The 13981-nt window shown below is 46.6% G+C and overlaps 1 protein-coding gene across 1 annotated transcript in view; it reads left to right on the top strand.

Moving 5' to 3' along the window:
• Positions 1-13981, top strand: part of MAP2K4 (mitogen-activated protein kinase kinase 4) — a 150818-nt gene that overhangs the window by 64127 nt on the left and 72710 nt on the right. Inside the window, exon 6 of the mRNA XM_033961139.1 lies at positions 9140-9259. Coding sequence (XP_033817030.1) covers positions 9140-9259 — 120 coding nt within the window. The remainder of the gene's footprint in view (positions 1-9139; positions 9260-13981) is intronic.

The following is a 13981-nucleotide window of genomic DNA, read 5'->3' as shown; positions in this document are numbered from 1 at the left end:
ATATGCTGAAAGGTTTATTCTTGTAAGCTGTTATTGTTTATTAATAAAATATATATTACTTTACCAGCATATTAAGTGTCATGAGGTCAATTATTGAAGGCCCAAACAGGGGGCTTCTCAGTCTTAAATGTGTGTGCACACCAAAGAAATAACAACTGTGGTCCATCATGCTATAGATTTGGCTTTTCCTCTTTTGAGGATTTCTGCCAAACATAGTCCTATCAGGTTTTCAAAAACTGTACTTGACTTACTTCAATTTTTTTGATATGCCATGTTTTGAACTTTACTGTAAAGTAGGGAAAATATAAAGAAAACAAGCAATATCAATGAAACCATTCCAGAGTAAATGGAGCAATATGTAAAAGAGTTGAAAGCTGGGAAAATTGCTGTTTGTGTTCTGGAGTGGAGGAGTAGCCTAAAGGTTAGTGCAGTGGACTGAGATTCCCTACGCTAAGTGTTCAATCCCAACCTGCAATCCGGGAGTTGCAGAAATCCAACACTTTTCTGAGCTCATTCTCCACCCCTTTGGCCTGAGAGCTAGCAAACATATCCAGTTACAATTTCTGCAAACAATCCGTGCAAAAGTCTTTGCAATTGCTCTGCTTCTTTTTCTTACTTTTTTGCTTAAAGTTCGTTTTCTCGGTGGCTTCAGTGCCTTGAAACCCCTTCTGGTGGTCCCCTATTGGAGGAAAGGACTTGGTCCCGTGGTACCAGACTGCTTCTTCACAGAGAAACTTAGGTGGATCTGTGGAGCCAGCCTGCTGTGTGCCACTGTTCCTAAACTCAGGGTCCCTTCCCCTGGGAGTTTGCTGCCGGGTGACCTTGTCACGGGTTTTAAGTGCAGGCTGTATGCATCTGGAATGAAACCCATTTGGGTTTCAAGTCGCAAGCTGCCTTTTCCGCCCCTGACTGCTTGACACGATCCGAGGGGTGGAGGTCATAGTCGGTGTCTGGCTGACTGGCAGTCTGAGGATTTTCATCTCTAGTCATTTGGAGCAGTTTCTGAGGCAGAAAGTCCTTTTTCTCCCTTCAGCTGTTGTTAAAATCGCTGACAAGAAAGCCACTGCAGAATTGTGAGTAACCCTCCATGTTTTCCAATGGGAACTTAAGGGGTGGCTTGTCCAACATTTTTAAGATCATTTTTTTACAATTTCTGAGGCTAGGGTTCAGGTCTCCCACCTCCCCAGACTCAAATTGCTATTTTTTATTTTTGTTTTTTTGGTCTTTTTGGTGCAAATTCATGGCGGCAGCCATCTTGGATTTTAAAAACTATCTTTTTTTCTAACTTTTAATTTTTGCCTCAAAACCCCTTCATTTGATTAAAAATTGTTTGGGATGGACTCCCTAGTCCCTAATCTGTTGAATGTGGACATTGAGGCCCTGATTCTCTAAAGTGCATCCCGATTTTAGGCGTCCTACAGCTGTCTAATCAGCCAATCGGGATGCACGTTTTTAAAAAAAAAAAAATGCTCCCCAGGCAAGCCTGAAGGCACCTCCGGGAGCCTAGGGAGACCCGCAAGATGCCTAAGCTCGTCTAAGGGCCTTAGGCGGGCCTTAGGCTGAACCTAGGCGGCCCTACGCGTCTCCCTAGTAGAGGAGAAGCTTAAAATGTAGGCTAGCAAAATGCTGGCCTACATTGTAAGTAGACGCGGCCGCTATACTTATCGCGGCAAGGGATCTCTCTGCCGCTATAAGTATAGCGGGCCGTGGCCCCCTGACCAGGAGGGTGCCCAAACCCTCTGCCCGAAGACGCACCCCCTCCGACACTACCGACCGCACCCCCCCGACACTACCGATTCCCCCCCCCCCCGACAATATCGATAGCTGGCAGGAGGGTGCCCAATCCCTCCTGCCCGAAGACGCACCCCCCCGGCGCTAATCCCCCCAAACCTCCACTCCACCAAACCTGTTCTTAGAAGGGTCTTGCACGTCTTAAGCCGGCAGGCACGCCTTGTCGAAATGAAGCGGGCCCGCCCCTTCCCGGCCAATCCCACCGAAGCCTAAGGCCTGATTGGCCCAGGCTCTAGAAGCCTGGACCAATCAGGCCTTAGGCAAAGCGGGTCCACCCATCCCCACTTAATCTAAGGCCTGATTGGCCAATCAGACCTTAGACTTAGTGGGGATGGGCGGACCCGCTATGCCTAAGGCCTGATTGGTCCAGACTTCTAGAGCCTGGGCCAATCAGGCCTTAGGCTTCCGCGGGATGGGCCGGGAAGGGGCGGGCCCGCCTCATTTCGACGAGGCGTGCCTGCCGGCTCAAGACGTGCAAGACCCTTTTAAGAGCAGGTTTGGTGGAGTGGAGGTTTGGGGGGGGTTAGCGCCGAGGGGGGTGCGTCTTCGGGCAGGAGGGATTGGGCACCCTCCTGCCAGCTATCGATATTGTTGGGGGGGGAGGGGGGATCGGTAATGTCAGGGGGGGGGTGCGTCTCCGGGCAGAGGGTTTGGGCACCCTCCTGGTCAGGGGGCCGCGGCCCGCTATACTTATAGCGGCAGAGAGATCCCTTGCCGCGATAAATGTAGCGAGCTGTTTCTAATCTAACCAGTTTCTCTAACCCGCGTCTGTAACATGGACACCGGTTACAGAATCGGGGTTTAGTTTAGGCCGATTCTGAATAGGACGCCTCTCCCGGGCGTCCTATTTAGAATCAGGGCCTAGGTGTCTTGCGGGCCTCGCCTTCAATATAGGCGGCCTGCCTGGGGAGCATTTTTTTAAAAAAACGTGCATCCCGATTGGCTGATTAGACAGCTGTAGGACTGTAGAATCAGGCCCTGATTGTGCCGGATTGGCACTGAATCAGCAACTGTGTATCGCGTGTTGTAGCTGTAAGGTTTGTTAGAGGCCCCCACAATGTATGGTTGGTGGGGTCACTTGAGAGGCGCCCTTACAAACGCCAGGTCCCAGGTTCAGTTCCCTCACTGAACATTCACCAGGAAGTAGAATCAAACAGGCACAGCCAGAGGTGATTGCATAAAGAATATATTATAGAAATAGGCTTACAGAAAAGCAATATTTATAAGCATTACAATTAAGCATTACAATTAATGAGAGAGCAACGCAGTTTCCCTGCCTTACAGAGTTCAGAGGAAAAGAGAGACATAGAAGCCTGAAGTTCCAGGGAAAGGCAGAGAGAGAGAAAAGGGGGATAGGGTGATGGTCCAAGCTTCGTGTTCCAAAGAGAAGGATAGACAGAGAAAGAGAGAGCTCAAGAGATAGAAGAGAGGACCAGAGTGCCAAGAGTCAAGAGAAGAGAGGGGGGTGATGCTGCAAGGGGGCTTTTATAGCTTGGAATCTTATTCTGAATATAGAAACTATTGAGCTAGACAGCCGAAGAATAGGCTATGGTCAAATGTAATTTCCAGTATGCCTCTGACAATAGTTTCTGATTAACTTTAGTTATCTGTGCACCTGGACCCATTGTCCTAAGCACCCTCTTAATCAGACATTAACACCTTTTAGCTAATCATGATTTAATCAGGGCTACTTAAAACCATCTTTTCGGGCGATATGAAACAGTGTGCCTTCACTCAGGGTCTATCTGCATTCACATGCCAGTCAGATTGATATAATTTCCCATAGGCCTTTGCTGACATCAGTTATGCCAATTGAAAATGCTGAATGCCAGCAATAGCTATGCTGACAGTAGCATGCTGGGGGAGGGAGTCGGCCTGGGTCCATGCCTTTGGAAAAAAATCTCACCCTGAGGCCGTCCTGGAGTCTGGTGAAAAACAGCTACATTCCAAGTCTACGAACTCTTTTGGTGCGGCACATGTGTCTCAACCGAGCTCTGCCATGATTGCAGGATTAGCATTTTCACCGGATGTTATTTGGCATCTCTGAAAAGCATTGTCTTCAGATCCAGTCTGTTGCGCCTGTGGCGGAGCTTTCTGTTCGGAAGCCCTCTCATCTGGCTATGTCAGACCTCGATTGCAGTAGTTGCCATGCAGATATTATGACTTCTGTTTCCTGACACCGCTTCTATTTTGGATCTGGCAGATTTGGGTGCTGACCCTTCTGTCGCAGATTTTTAAATAGGGTTCTATATGCCTTTTTTATTGCTGATCTGAAAGAGCTCCATTTGAATTCTCCACATTCCACTTCTCAAGCTTTGGTCATGGACCGTTCTCATGTGCCTTTTTTCCTTCTCGTCCACAGCTCCTTGGTCTGGTTTCAGAACAATGTGATACCCCAGAAAGCTCTTCCCGACCTTTGAATGCTGTGTCTCAGCTTTATCCCTTGGATCCTGATTTTATTCTATTGCAGTGCAGGATATCCAGTGTGCAGCCCCCCCCCCCCCCCTTAGTGATGGGGGAGTGAGGTTTAAGGACTCTCAGGATTGCAGTGTGGATATTATGTTGAATATTTTTTTTTTCTAGTGGCATTTTTGTATATCAAAGCTGCGGTGTCCGCTTTCTTCATGGCGCGTGTCCGTCTTTCCGGCCTGCGCAATGCGTCCTCTGTGGAGATGCATGCCTGTCCTCCACTGGTGCTGGATGGTGTGGATTTTGTGCTGGATGCCCTTTATGATCTCATTCGAGTTCATAGTGCATTCTCTGCTTGTGCAGTGTCTGTGTACTGGACTCTTTTGATCTTTCTTTGGGCTGGGGACGCTGCCTCAAGGGCCTCCTTAAGCAGATGTCCTTTCAAGGGCCAGCTTCTTGTTGGTACAGATCTGGTTGACCTCTACACAAATGTTAATGAGTGCCACCCTAAGTCTCTCCATATGAATGTTTTGCCGAGCATCGGGAGGGGATTGTAGTGCTTTTCGTTCCTCTCACAAGTGTCGGGGATCCACAGATTCTTCCTCCCAGAGGCATTCCCAGGACTACGCCCCCTACAACTTTTCCAATTCCAGACTTCCTCAGGCCTCAGATTCCCGTTCAGTGGCTGCACCGAAACAGCTCTGATGATGCTAGGGGTCGGGTGGGGTTTCCTTATACGGAGGCCAACTTCTTGGTTTTATCAGGAGTGGACTTGACTTTCCTCAGATCGATGGGTGCTGGCCATCATTTGGAAGGGGCACAAGTTAGATCTTTTTCCTGCGTCAGGATTTGATTCTGGATTCTGGCAAGTCAACTGGAAAAGAGTCCAGGATCCACGACGCTCTGCAATGCTTTTTAGACAGCGGGGTGCTGGAACCTGTTCCAGAACACAAATTGGGCTTAGGCAGATATTCATTAGACTTCCTCATGCTACAGACAGAGCCTGTGGAGTTCCATTCTGGATCTAAAGTCGGTCAACCTCTTCTTGCGGATTCTTCTTTTCCGCATGAACACAGATCGCACAGTACTAGCTGCTCTCTCTCTCCAGGAGAGATTCGGGCGTCCTTGGATTGCACAGAAGCTTTCCTCCATATTTCGATCTACCCAGACATCGCCGATTTTTGTGTTATCCATGGTCTACAACAGCTTTTCCAGTTCGCAGCTATGACCTTTGGCCTTGCGAAGGCACCCCACATTTTCACCAAGGTGATGGTAGTTTTGGCGGCTTTCGCCACTGGCAGGGGGGGTCCATGTCCATCTTTCCTTGGACAACTGGTTGATCCGAACTCCATCTTGTCAGGAGTGCGAAAGTGCAGTCAAGATGGTAGTGTGTCTGCTACAAGCGTTAGCAAGTTCAGGAAGAGCTACTTGACGCCTTCCCAGTCCCTGGAGTACCTGGGCCTTCTCTTCGACTCCAGACAAGGCCATGGGTTTCTTCCCGAGGCATGCAGATAGAAACTTCAAGAACAAATTAGAGATCTTCTGGACTGTCGAGCTCCCACGGCATTGGTATTATCTGTAGGTTCTGAGGTCTAAGGCAGCCTCCTTGGAGGTGGGCCCTTGGGCTGGAGCACACATGTTCCCTTTATAGGAATCCCTCCTCTCTCGGTGGTCTCTGCAGCGTCATCCCCTTCAGATGCCGCTCCCCTGGACAATGCCAGCTCGCAGCAGCTTGAGCTGGTGGCTTCAGGGGAGGCTTTCTGCCAGGGCTAGTTTCTTCGGATTTCTGAGTAAATGACTTATGATTGATGCCAGTCTGTTGGGTTGGGGTTCTCATTGCGGGGACTGCTCTGTTAAGGGGCAGGGGTCTCATCGTCAGAAACGTTGGTCAATCAATTGTCTGGAGCTTCGGTCAATTCGGCTGACGCTACTCGTTCTCCAGCCCCTTCTGGGAGGCACAGTGGTGCGAGTTTCTCCAATTACATCTCGGTGGTGGCATTCGTAAATCATCAAGGGGGGTGCACAAGAAGCTCTCCTTTGGGCCAGCAGGCTCGCATGCTGTTCCACTGGGCGGAAGCACATCTTCTGTCTCTCTTGGCAGCCCATGTGGCTGGAGTTGACAATGTTCAGGCAGACTTCTTCAGCCGACATGGTATGCAGATCTCGTCCATCTTCATTGGGACAAGAAACTCTGGCTCCCTCTTCCTCGATATCTTCTCAGTCAGGGGCCGGTGCTCATAGAGAACCCACGGCATTTTGGTTTTGCAACATGGCTCTTGAGCGCTCAGCTTTTGATGAAGCGTGGTTTTTCCAATGTAGTTGTTGTAACTCTTTTACACTCGATGAAACCCTCCACTATGGTGTCTTATGCCAAAGCCTGGAAGGCTTTCCAACAATGGTGTGCTAAGGTTCATGTGGAGCCTAAGAGGGCTCCCATTTTGGTGGTCCTGGTTTTTCTTCAGGCAGACCTAGAAACAGTTTTACCAGTGGCCTCCCTTAAAATTCAGGTTGCAAGACTTTCATGTTTTAGAGCGTGCAGAGGCAGTAGTTCGCTTACTGCTCATCCAGCTGTGTCTAGGTTTATGAGAGGGACACTTCGTATGTGACCTCCTTTGCATCTTCCTTTTCCTTCGTGGAATCTTATCGTTTTGCAGAGCCTTGAAGAGGCTCCATTCGAACCACTGAAGGATGCTTCTCTTCTGGATCTGACAGTCAAGACTGTCTGGGCGCCATTGTCTTGGCCGGCATGTTTCAGAGCTTCAGGCTTCTTTGTGCTGGGATTCCTTTCTCTGTATTATGGATGCGGTTGTGGTTCTCCGTACTGTGCCTTTCTTCTTGCCGCAGGAGATTTCTGCCTTCCATTCAACCAGGCAGTTTGTTTGTCTGCATTTCCTTCCATAGGTTCCGGGGCAATAGGATCAGATCTGGAGCAAGTTGGATGTCAGGAGAGTCTTCCTCAATTGTTTGGAGAAGACTAGTGGTTTCTGGCTGTCTTATTGCCTATTTGTCCTGACTGCTGTGCCTCGCTGGGATTGGCTGGCATCCAAATTTTCGATCGCGTGATGGTTTTGAATGGCAATTTCCACGATTTACTTCGCTCACAGCAAGCAACTGCCAGTTTCTCTTAAAGCCCACTTGACTGTTTCTGCATCGTGGGCGGAGTCTCGCGTGATTAATTCAGATGAAATTTGCAGGGCAGCTACTTGGTCCTCTCTTCATACTTTTACCTGGTTTTCCCGGGTGGATGTGTTGGCTCGTTCTGATGCTGTTTTTGGGACCTCTGTGTTGAGGGCAGGTCTTCTGTCCCTCCCTAGATGCTACCATTGCTTTGGTACATTACCTAGTGTATGGAATCCGGAAGGGACATAACAGAATGGAAGATTAGGTTTATATCTTCGGTAATCTTCTTTCCATTAGTGCCTGTAAGATTCCATACGATCTGCCCTCTATGTGTATACTCAGCTGTTTGGCATAACCTGCTTCTTTCTGCCTTGATTATTCTCCTTACAGACTTGAATGCTTTCCAGCCAGTTGACAGATCCTGTGGTGAGTTTTCTTTGAGAGTGTGCATTACCGAAGGCTTTTCTTGGGGTGCTCGTCGCACATAGCGGATTAGTTCTACATTGTTCCTCAATGTTTTTTTCTGAGTTGCCTTTGTGCCTGTTTATTACTTGTTCATGTTTTCCAGGACAACCAGTTCAAGAATTGTTTGTTGATGGGGATCTTCCCCCGTAACCCCTTGTCATGGATTTGTTCAGGTATGTGACTTGGCTTTGGGACTTAACTGGATATGTTTGCTAGTTCTCAGGCTAATGGGGTGGAGCATGTGCTCAAAAAAGTGTTGGATTTCTGCAACTCGTGGATTGGGATTGAACACCTAATGTATGGAATTCTACAGGGACAGAAAGAAGTTTATCGAAGGTATAAACCTAATCTTCCATTGCTCTAGGTACAAAAAATCTTATATTGTAAGCCAACTAGGGATAGAGAAAGGACCTATATATGTATAAAGCACTGCATACATCTATAGTGCTATAGAAATGATAAATAGTACTGGTGTGAGAAAACACTGCAAATATAATAATTCTGCTGGCCATTAAATATAATATGGGTTTCCTGTGAATTGGAAGTAGAAGTTGACTAAGGATATGGTTAAACCCAGTTTGCTGAAACTGATAAGTATATGGCCTTAAAATCAGGCACGCTGCTGGCCTCAATCACCTGTAGTGGAAGACTATTCCAGCGATCAACCACTCTTTCAGTGAAAAAGAATTTCCTGGTGTCACCTCGTAGTTTCCCGCCCCTGATTTTCAACAGATGCCCTCTTGTTGTCGTAGGACCCTTGAAAAAGAAGATATCTTCCTCCGCCTCGATGCGGCCCGTAAGATACTCGAGACGTTCAAGTATCTTACGGGCCGCATCGAGGCGGAGGAAGATATCTTCTTTTTCAAGGGTCCCACGACAACAAGAGGGCATCCGTTGAAAATCAGGGGCGGGAAACTACGAGGTGACACCAGGAAATTCTTTTTCACTGAAAGAGTGGTTGATCGCTGGAATAGTCTTCCACTACAGGTGATTGAGGCCAGCAGCGTGCCTGATTTTAAGGCCAAATGGGATCGGCACATGGGATCTATTCACAGGGCAAAGGTAGGGGAGGGACATTAAGGTGGGCAGACTAGATGGGCCGTGGTCCCTTATCTGCTGTCTATTGTTTCTATGTTTCTATGAGTATGAAAAAATGAGGTGGATGGGGAGAACCTTATTTTTAGATACTCTTGGACAGAATTGCTCTTATTCTTCCTGTAGCTGCTTAAGTGCTACCTTTTAATCACGTTCTAATTTATTAGGTTTATACCATTGCCAAGCGTGTGATCCTTTTGATCAGACACTGTAAGGTCTTCATGCTATTTTTCTGAGTAGTATAATTTTTCTTTTTCAGGGTGACTGCTGGATCTGTATGGAACTTATGTCTACCTCGTTTGACAAGTTTTACAAACATGTATATAGTGTATTAGATGATGTTATTCCAGAAGAAATTTTAGGAAAAATCACTTTAGCTGTAAGTATATTCTTTTTTAATCTTATCATGCTTTATATTTTAACTAGTTTTATTACAATGAATCACATTTCAGGGAAGACGCACAGAACTCATATCAACCTTAGTCCCCATTTTCATAAGCAATTTACCCACATATTTTCTAATCCATGTACATTGCTCTTTTAAAACTTTTTCAACTCCCCCTCCCTCCCCAAATCTACAGCATATTTGGAGGGCAATGGAGTTCCTACTGCTTTCATAAGCAAAGGTATACACCCCAAAAAGCCCAGCCAGCTCCACAGCCAAAACTAGGGATGGGGTTTTAACTGTCTTCAGCAGAGCAAAGCCTCCAAATTGCCCAGAGAAACCATTAAGTTTAAGTTCTCAACATCAAAAATTGCTTACTAAGAAACTTTCTTTCCCATTTCAAGCCAATGTGGTTGAACCTGTTCCATTGTGAGAAAGAGGGAAGATATTTTTTCCTGATCACAAGGCAGGGGAATTTTGTCCCATCCAAAATTTAAGGGTCCTAAATAAGTATCTGGTCAAAGAAAAGTTCAGGCTGAGTTCCATAAATTCTTTCATTCTTCTAGAAAAGGGTGATTTGTTATGCTTTCTGGACCGTAAGGATGTTTACACCCACATATAGATACATCCAAGTCACAAGAAGTATCAGATATTTTTGAAGGGAAATGCTACTTTCAGTACTGAGCCCTTTGACCTTGCATCAGCATCAAGAGTATTCACAAGGTACTATATCCAGCAGTTGTAGTACCTTGTATGTAAATTGTGGGTGCACGTTTCCCTAGTTAGATGATTTAGTCAAAAACACATCTGAGGTTGGAGCAAAAGAATGTTAGTTTATGGCAAACTCTAGTAGTTCTAGCAAACAATCCTTAGTCACAGCTCAGTTCATAGAAATTTGTATTCGTTAGGAGCCTTGCTAAGGATAACTCTAGCAAAAGCAGTTTTTTCCAAACAGTAGGTTTCAGTAGTAGAAGTGCACAAACATCAGCAGGTATCAACTGGTCAAATGTTGAGAATGCTAGGCTTCTATAACTCATGTGACAATTTAAGACAAACTCAATAGGACCTATCTACCTAGTGGACCCAGGCCATAGCAAGTCTTCAAGATGTGTATCAATCAACACTTCTCCCTGGCAATTGCTGGCCTGGTGGATGGTTCATTTTAATATGGCAAAAAGATTCCCTTCCAAATTTCTCAAATTCAGAAAATCCTTATGACTGGAATGGGGAGCTCATATAGATGGGCTCCACACTCAAGGCCTCTGGTCTGCTCTTGAAAAAGCTTCATCAGATAAAATTTCTTAGAGTTAAGAGCAATATGGAACACTCCAAAGCAGGGGTGCCCACACTTTTTGGGCTTGCGAGCTACTTTTAAATTGACCAAGTCAAAATGATCTACCAACAATAAAATTAAAAAAAAAAACACAAAGCACACTGTACGCAGAGAAAATGTTAATTGTCATTCCTATTCCAGGGTTTTTTCAAAGAGTTCAAGGCAGATGACTCTATGCACTGTCACGTCAGTAACAATCATACAAAAATAGACAAATATACCCCCTCCCTTTTTTCTAAACCGTGATAGCAGTTTTTAGCGCAGGAAGCTGTGCTGAATGCCCAGTGCTGCTCTCACTCCCTGCACTAAAAAACGCTATTGCGGTTTAGTAAAAGGGGGCCATAGTGCAAAATATAGACAGCAGATTTTGATCACTAAATTTAAAATAAAATCATTTTTCCTACCTTTGTTGTCTGGTGATTTCATGAGTCTCTGGTTGCACTTTCTTCTTCTGACTGTGCATCCAATCTTTCTTCACTTCTTTCAGCCTGTATGCTTCCTCTCCTCCAGACCTCATTCCCTCCCCCAACTTTTTCTTCCTTTCTCCCTGCCCTTTCTTTCTCCCTGCCTCCCTTTCTTTTTTCTCTCTTATGCCCCCTTTCTTTCTTTCTGTTTCCCTTCTTTCCTTCTGTCTCCCTGCTTGCCCCCTTTCTTTCTCCCTGCCCTCCCCCTAGCCACTGCCGCCGCCATCGGGGAACAGGCCCCCAAGCCGCCGCCGCCCCAAGCTCTCCCTGCATCGAGCCGACTAGCATTCCTCTCCCCGACGTCAATTCTGCCGTCAGAGAGGAAGTTCCGGCCCAGCCAGGCAACGATTGGCTGGCCCGAACTTCCTCTCCAACGGCAGAATTGATGTCGGGGAGAGGTAGGCTGATTGGCCCGGTAGATCGCCAAGGCAAAGTGAGTCTATCATGGAACCCGGGATGGGCTCCGCGATCGACTCACTTTGCCTTGGCAATCTACCGGTAGATCGTGATCGACCTATTGAGCACCACTGCTCTAAAGGCTTTCAGAAATTAGTTATCCAACCAAATCACTCTAATCCAGACATTTAGGCAGTATTACATCAGCAATCATGGAGAAACTAAAGCAGTCAATATGGATAGTGGGCGATTGCTTCCTGGAACAACTTGTCAAGGAAAATACTAGAGGAAATGCAATTCTGGACTTAATTCTAAATGGCCTGCGAGGACCAGCACAAGATGTAGAAGTAGAAGGGACGCTGGAAAGCAGTGATCACAATATGATCCGCTTTGATCCGGACGCAGGGGAGAAACATCAGTCCAAAACGACAGCCACGGCACTGAAATTCTGAAAAGGGAATTACGAAGGGATGAGACTCATGGTAGGGAAGAAGAGTTAAGAAGAGGATAAGCACTGTAAAAACGCTAGAGCAAGCTTGGTCCCTTTTTAAGGACACAGTCACCGAGGCACAAAATATATATATACCGCGTATCAACAAGGGATCCAAGAGGAAAAAGAACAAAGAACCGGCGTGGCTCACTGTAGAGGTGAAGGAAGTGATCAGAGACAAGAAAACTTCATTTAAGGAATGGAAAAGGTCAAAAACGGATGAAAACTGGAACAAATACAAACAACATCAACGCAGGTGCCATAAGGCGGTAAAAGGGGCCAAAAGAGACTACGAGGAAAAAATAGCCAAGGAGGCGAAGAACTTCAAGCCGTTCTTTCGATATATTAAGGGGAAACGACCCGCAAAGGAAGTGGTGGGACCGTTGGATGACCATGGAATAAAGGGAGCAATAAAGGAGGACAAAGCAATCGCTGACAAACTGAACACATTTTTTGCATCTGTATTTACTGAAGAAGATGTACACAGCATACCGGAACCCATCAGGCTATATGCTGAAAACGAAGACGGAAAGCTAACAGGATTGACGGTCAGTCTAGAGGAGGTATGTAGGCAGATTGATAGGCTTAAGAGCGATAAATCCCTGGGACCGGATGGCATCCATCCGAGGGTCATCAAGGAACTGAAAGGGACCATAGCTGAACTGCTTCAACTAATAGCCAATCTGTCGATCAAATCGGGAAAGATTCCGGAAGACTGGAAGGTAGCGAATGTTACACCTATCTTCAAGAAAGGTTCGAGGGGAGATCCGGGGAACTACAGACCGGTGAGTCTGACCTCTGTACCGGGAAAGATGGCAGAGTCACTGATAAAGGACAGCATCATTGATCACCTTGACGGAAACGGGCTGATGAGGACCATTCAACACGGTTTTAGCAAAGGCAGATCGTGTATGACGAACTTGCTGCACTTCTTTGAGGGAGTAAACAGACAGATAGACAAGGGCGATCCAGTCGACATTGTATATCTGGATTTTCAGAAGGCGTTCGACAAGGTTCCGCATGAACAACTACTTCGGAAAATTGCAAGCCATGGAATTGAGAGTGAAATACTCACGTGGATTAAAAACTGGCTGGAGCATAGGAAACAGAGAGGGGGGTAAATGGACAATACTCGGACTGGAAGAGCGTCACCAGTGGGGTGCCGCAGGGCTCGGTGCTTGGACCCGTGCTCTTTAATATCTTTATAAATGATCTGGACATAGGTACGACGAGTGAGGTGATTAAATTTGCAGATGATACGAATTTATTCAGAGTAGTAAAGACGCAGGGGGATTGCGAAGATCTGCAACGTGACATAATCAAGCTCGAGGAATGGGCATCGACATGGCAGATGAAGTTCAACGTGGATAAGTGTAAAGTGATGCATATCGGTAACAAAAATCTCATGCACGAATACAGGATGTCCGGGGCGGTACTTGGAGAGACCTCCCAGGAAAGGGACTTGGGAGTTCTGATCGACAAGTCGATGAAGCCGTCCACACAATGTGCGGCAGCAGCAAAAAAGGCAAACAGAATGCTAGGAATGATAAAGAAGGGGATCATGAACAGATCAGAGAAGGTTATCATACCGTTGTACCGGGCCATGGTACGCCCTCACCTGGAGTAGTGCGTCCAGCACTGGTCGCCGTACCTGAAGAAGGACACGGTACTACTCGAAAGGGTCCAGAGAAGAGCGACTAAGATGGTTACGGGGCTGGAGGAGCTGCCGTACAGAGAAAGATTAGAGAAACTGGGCCTCTTCTCTCTCGAACAGAGGAGATTGAGAGGGGACATGATCGAAACATTCAAGGTACTGAAGGAGATAAACTTAGTAGATAAGGACAGGTTGTTCACCCTCTCCAAGGTAGGGAGAACAAGAGGGCACTCTCTAAAGTTGAAAGGGTATAGATTCCGTACAAACGTAAGGAAGTTCTTCTTCACCCAGAGAGTGGTAGAAAGCTGGAACACCCTTCCAGAGGCTGTTATAGGAGAAAACACCCTCAAAGGATTCAAGACAAAGTTAGACAAGTTTC

This window comes from Geotrypetes seraphini, chromosome 10 (genome assembly GCF_902459505.1).
Source record: "Geotrypetes seraphini chromosome 10, aGeoSer1.1, whole genome shotgun sequence".
NCBI classification, from domain to species: domain Eukaryota; kingdom Metazoa; phylum Chordata; class Amphibia; order Gymnophiona; family Dermophiidae; genus Geotrypetes; species Geotrypetes seraphini.
This window is presented reverse-complemented; position numbering and strand designations above follow the sequence as displayed.